Source organism: Apium graveolens, chromosome 7 (assembly GCF_009905375.1).
Source record: "Apium graveolens cultivar Ventura chromosome 7, ASM990537v1, whole genome shotgun sequence".
NCBI classification, from domain to species: Eukaryota; Viridiplantae; Streptophyta; class Magnoliopsida; order Apiales; family Apiaceae; genus Apium; species Apium graveolens.
The window spans coordinates 259,189,064-259,195,608 of NC_133653.1; the positions used below are offsets into that span (position 1 = coordinate 259,189,064).

Consider the following 6,545-nt stretch of genomic DNA (forward strand, 5'->3'; position numbering starts at 1 on the left):
GCTTTCTATCATTTCTTCATCATTCCCAGTAACAATGAGATCATCCACATAGAGACAAGCAATTAGAATCTTGCTTCCTTGTTTCTTCACATATAAAGTTGCTTCATTCTTGCTCCTTTGGAATCCATTCTTCATAAAATATTTATCAATCTCCTTGTACCATGCACGAGGTGATTGTTTAAGTCCGTAGAGAGCTTTTAAGAGTCTGTACACTTTGTTCTCTCCCCCTTCCACAAAGAATCCTTGTGGTTGCTCAACATAAATTTCCTCCTCTAGCTTTCCGTTTAAAAATGCCGACTTAACATCAAGCTGGAATATTTTCCATTTATTCTGTGCGGCAAGAGCAATCAAGGTTCTTATTGTTTCCAGTCGTGCTACTGGGGAGAAAGTTTCTGAAAAATCAACTCCAGGCTTTTGAGTAAAACCTCTAGCGACTAGCCTCGCCTTATGCTTTTGAATTTCTCCATTCTGATTTACTTTGGTCTTGTAGATCCATTTGAGCTTGATAATCTCTCTTCCTTGTGGTTTGTCTACAAGCTCCCATGTTTTGTTCTTGTCTATCATATGCATCTCTTCCTCCATTGCTTTCTGCCAGATTTCATGTTTCTCAGCTTCTTCAAAATTTTGTGGTTCAGTGACCACAAAATTACACGACTGATATATATCACTCATGCTTCTGAATTTTCTTGGTGGAGATTTCTCCTCTGATTCAGATGTTTGAGTATGTTGATCTTGTTCAGGATTCTGCTCTGCCTCCTCTGTGTGAGTGTCTTCATGTTCTTCACTGGATTCCAAAGAACTTGGTTGATTGACATGTTCCACCTTCTTTTCTTTCCAATCCCAGGCTGCATTCTCATCAAATAGAACATCTCTACTAACAACCAATTTGTTAGTTTCGACATTATATAGCCTGTAACCTTTAGTCTCCAGAGTATATCCAGTGAAAATACACTTTGTACTTTTTTCATCCAGTTTAGTACGTTTCTCAGTAGGTATAAGAACATAACCAATGCTGCCAAATATTCTTAAATGACTTACATCTGGTTTTTCTCCACTCCATGCTTCCATAGGAATTAGATTCCTTACAGCTTTTGTGGGACACCTGTTAAGGATGTAAACCGCTGTATTTGTAGCTTCTGCCCAGAACGTCTTTGGCAGTCCTTTTTCATTCATCATAGACCTTGTCATTTCAACAATTGTTCTATTTTTGCGTTCTGCGATTCCATTCTGCTGCGGGCTATATCCTGCTGTGAGTTGCTTCCAAATTCCTTCATCTTTGCAATATTCTTCAAATTGTCTAGAGGTATATTCACCATCTCTATCACTCCGTATGCACTTAATATTACGCCCACTTTGTTTTTCTACAAGAGCTTTGAATCTCTTGAACACAGTGAAAGCTTCTGACTTCTCTTTCAAAAAATATATCCACGTCATTCTTGTAAAATCGTCAATAAAGATGATAAAGTACCTTTGTTGTCCCAAAGATGTAGTCTTCATTGGGCCACAAATGTCGGTATGAATAAGTTCCAAGCGTTCCTTTGCTCTCCATGATTTTCCACTTGGATATGGCAGCTTGTGTTGCTTTCCCATGATGCATCCTTCACATGAATTCTTTTCATGTTGCAATTTTGGTAGGCCATTCACCATGTTCCTTTCTTTGAGAAGCTTTAATCCTTGAAAATTCAAATGGCAATATCTTTTATGCCACATCCATGATTGGTCTTCAACTTCAGCCTTTAGAGCATTGTGTTGAAAATCAACGGAAAGTTCCTGTTCTTCTCCATCTTGACTTCTGCAATGGCCTGATTCTTGTTCTTTTTCTCAAAGATTCTGCACATATTATCTTCAAATACAAGACAATAGTTATGTTCCAGAAGGTGTCCAACACTCAATAAATTTTCTTTTAAATCTGGAACGAGAAGAACATCTCGTATATACTTGATTCCAGATTTTGTGTTGATAGCTACCGTTCCTTTGCCTTGTGCTTCTGCAACAGCTCCATTACCCATCCTCACCTTAGGGTTTATTGTTGTATCAAGTTGCACAAAGATATTTCTATCTTCACACATATGATTGCTGCATCCACTGTCTATGTACCAAGCTTTATTATCTCCATGAAGGCTGGAATGACAAGCATAAAATATTTGTTCTCCTTTGCCGTCCTCCTGTTCTTCTGTGAAATTTGCCTTCTCATAATTTTTGAATATGCAGTCTTTCTCAACATGACCAAATCTTCTACAAAAATTACACTGAGGCTTGCCTTTGAACCAACATTTAGATGATACATGACTAGTTCTTTTGCATATATTGCAAAAAACTTTTGGATTAGAACTTGTACCTCTATCATATTGATTCTTCTGGTAAGTGCTGGAATAATTCTCTCTTTTATTTCTCCAGTCAGGCTTCTTTTTCTCCTGATTTTGACCAACTTTCTTTGCAAATTGTTGTGGCTTCATCTTTGCCTTAGACAGAAAAGCATTCTCTGATTGTTCCGCCTGTTTCATCCTTCTTTTTTCATGCGCTTGAAGAGAGCCCATCAATTCTTTTATTGACAACTTTGTGAGATCTTTTGTTTCCTCAATAACAGCAACAATATATTCATATTTGTCTGTCAAACTGATCAAGATTTTCTCCACAACATGTTGATCAGAAATATTATCTCCATAGGTTTTCATTTGATTCACAATCTCCATCACACGAGCATGATAACTTTGTATATTCTCAGAATCCTTCATTCTTAAATTCTGAAAATCTTTTTTAAGGGATTGGAGATTTATACTTCGTACCTTTTCATCTCCATGGAATTCACCTTCAAGAATTTCCCATGCTTCTTTTGCTGTTGAAGCTGTTGATATTCTTGTAAAGATTGGTTTTGTGACTCCCATCTGAAGTTTGCTCAGCGCCCTTGCATCCTGGCGACGTGATGATTCCAGTTTCTTAAGTTCCGCTTCAGATAAGTCTGCATCATCTTCAGGTTTTGCAAACCCTTTCTCCACAATATTCCACAAGCCTTCTGCCCTTAGAACAGTTCTGATTTTTATCTTCCAGTAGTCATAATCATCACCATCAAAGATAGGAATGAGAGATGACTGAGAATCTGAATTTGACGCCATGTAATCACTTCTAGTTTCGATCCCAGATTAGAAACGAACCCTGCTCTGATACCAATTTGTAGGAATCTAAGTGAGTTGCTACAGCAGAGCTCTAAGAAGAACAGATAGAAGAACACTTTTTATATATTCTGAATATGATTCCTTATATTGAATTTTTTTTTACAAATGATGTAGAACATCCTTTATATAGATACTATAGGACATTCTAAAGATCAGATACATGAATCACTTAATTACTAGATGCATGAATATATAATTAATAGATACTATGAATGAGAGAAAGTATCAGCAAGTGCATGAATTCCAACAGTTGCTAGCTTCCTCCCGTATATAATTCCAACTATTAGCCCACTTCCAAATCCAATTGACACAATGATCACATCAACCACATTCAAGAATGAATCAGAATCATCCTCTTTTTCTGACCTTAATGGTGGTGAAGGTGTTGGCGGTTCTCCACACTTTTTGGATAGAGGTGATCCACATAATGCCATGTTTCCTTTGTACGAGTCGTTCTGAAATAAGTTAAACTGTTTCCCTTGTGGTATGGGTCCAGTAAGATGGTTAAAAGACATGTCGAATATTGCAAGGAATCCCAGACCTGCTAACTGTGGAGGAATTTTACCTGTGAGATTGTTTTTGGAAATATCAAATGACTCTAGAGCAGTGAGGTTTCCTGTGACTGTTGGGATAGAACCCCTGAGAAAATTGTTTGAAAGATTGAGGGAGTGAAGATTCTTAAAGCTTTCTATGGAGTTCGGAATTTTTCCAGTGAATTTGTTGCTGGAGAGATCAACAAATGTAATCAGGCTAGAGACCTACTCATACGATAACGTGGTACCTTTGTTTGTGATTGTAATATCGTAGTCTTGAGAGAGTATCCAACCCCCAATTAATGGCATGATTATGGTATTTCATATATTCCAGCTTGTCTACCTTAAATTTCATGGCATCACAATTCTGGAAGTGTTCAAGTGGCAAATCTCCTGCAAAAGAATTGTTGTAGAGGTCGATGATTCGCAACTTTGGAAACTCTGAATTGGTGGTATAATTCTCTATTGTACCATGGAACAGGTTGGATCGCACTATTAGGACCTGCAGTTCTGGAAGAGTTCCAAGCCACAAAGGAAATGAATCTTCTATTTGATTCTCTCCCAGATTAAGAACTTCAAGCACAATGCAGTTTGCTAATGATCTTGGTAGTTTTCCCTGGAATTGATTTATTCTTAAATCCACCTTCTTAAGTCTTGAACTCATTTCAGGTATGCTTCCTTCAAAGTTGTTCCTTTTTAGATCAAGTATCATCAAGTCATTGCTGAAGTTTCCTAGACATGAAGGAATCTTGCCAACGAAGTTGCTGTCACTCAGTTCTAACACAATGCATGAGGGATTTCACATTGCAGATCAAAGGCGAGATTTCCCCTGTCATTCTATTTCCTGATGCAAAATAAGCTAGAGTTGATGCCGGGGGAACTGTGAGTGAACCTTCCATCATGTTATTCCAAAGGGCCAATAAACGTAAACGAGTCCATGGCAAAACACCTGGATTATGCTCAAATCCTGTTAGATGGTTCCCTCCAAGCCATACTGAATCCATAATTTCTTTACTTTTGTTCCAAATCCATTCTGGTATGAGGCCTTGAATTCGATTATCATCAAGGAACAGATCCTCTAGTTCATCTTGAAACTGAAGGAAATGTGGAAACTTCATCATTTTGCATCCACTTAATGCCAAGTACTTGAATTGTGGAAGAGTAATATTGGTTTTGTTATTTTCTACTACAGAAAAATAGTTCTGCGAAAGTTTGAGAGTAGTTAGTTTTTTTAAGCTAAGAAATATATCTAATTCCACAATTCCACTGAGATTAGCATGAAAAAGATTAAGATAATCAAGATTTTCAAGCTGTGACAATGATGTTGGAACTGATCCCTTCCACGGATTGTAAGAAAGGTCAAGATGTGTTAAACGAGTTAGGTTCATAAACCAAGATGGAACAATCCCTGAAAACCTATTATGATTAAGATCTAAATAAGTTAGACTGGTAAGATTTGCAAAGGATGCTGGTATATTGTTAGTGAAATTATTATGAGCAAGTGACAGATAAGAGAGTTGTGACATGATTGCAAGTGATGGAACCTTGCCAGAAAAATAATTTCTGCTCAAGTCCAGTGTAGTAAGTGTGGCCGGAATAGAACCTGAAAAAAGGCAGTTGTTGATATTTAGAATCCTTCAAGATTTGAGTTCTCTTATGGAGTCTGGTAGCTTGCAGGAGACATCTGTGTAGTAAAGCCTTAATTCCTCAAGCTTTAGAGTAGAATCAAAATTTTCAGGCAAATGACGGCTGAGTTTACGGTTTCTCCCAACATCAAGAACTTGTATGTTTGGTAGCAGGAAGATGCCAACCGGAATTTCACCATATAAACCACACCCTCTGAGCCCGAGAGATGACAGAAAGAATAAGTTGTTTAGCGAAGCAGGTACCATAGATGTAATGTTCACCATACTGAGGTTAAGTTGTATCAAGTTTGTCAAGTTTCCAACAAGGCTTCTAAAATTACGTGTCTCGAGTTTCAAAAGATTTTCCTGGAAGGGAAACCTACATTAAAGGATAGATCAAGAGAGGTCAAGTTGGACAATTTCAAGATTTCTGAAGGAATGTGGCCAGAAAACACAGAAAATGAGAGATTAAGACGTGCAAGTCTCGAAAGAGAACCTATTTTAGATGGAATCAAGGAGTAATTAAAATGGTTGTCAGCAAGATTTTAGCTGCGAAGGTGGATAAGGCTAAACAGGCTGCTTTCGGAGTCGATGGAACCATAGAGAAAACTGCTACTAAGATCAAGACTATCAACATGGCCTGTTTGTTGGTCGCAGTACACTCCTTCCCACGAGCAGCAATCTTTGCTTGTGTTTCCTTGGAGTTTCCAGGATAGGATCTTAGCATAAGCAGAAGGCGCATGAGAGGCTGTTTTCGAGATTTCGAAGCCTTGTTTGAACTGCAACAAGGCCATTCTCTCCTCTACATGGCAAAGTGGCTGCATAGAAGGATTTGATTTTGTGCTAACTACTGATCTAGAATGAAAAATGAATAGCAGAAAGAGAGGATGCAGTATGGAAACTGTATACAAAGATAATGACCCCATGAGGTGAAGCTGTGAAGTGTGCCCTGCATTATTGATTTTCAACAGCCCTTTAATGTAATTATCACACAAAACAATAAAACAGGAAGATGCAAAACTGAATTGTGAGCAGGAAACTTCATTTTTTTGTTAGTATGTGATACGGACAGAGGGAGTATATTTATATAATTTTTTTAAAATTTTCTTTTTTATAAAATTTTGAATATTAAAATTTTATTAGAAGAAAAAAATAAATAAAATAATTTATAAAAGTATATTTTAAAAAAGAGCATTATAATGTTTGTAAAATCT

General features: G+C 37.2%; 1 protein-coding gene across 1 annotated transcript; it reads right to left on the reverse strand.

Annotated features, from left to right (window-relative positions):
- Positions 1–3,340: 3,340 nt before the first annotated feature.
- LOC141674755 (receptor-like protein 6) lies at positions 3,341–6,125 on the reverse strand. Its single transcript, XM_074481454.1, has 5 exons — positions 5,905–6,125; positions 5,466–5,710; positions 4,599–5,309; positions 3,942–4,501; positions 3,341–3,910 (listed from the first exon to the last, which is right to left on the reverse strand). The coding sequence occupies exons 1-5, from the start codon at positions 6,123–6,125 to the stop codon at positions 3,380–3,382; spliced, it is 2,268 nt and encodes a 755-aa protein (XP_074337555.1). The 3' UTR covers positions 3,341–3,379.
- Between the last annotated feature and the right edge of the window lie 420 nt (positions 6,126–6,545).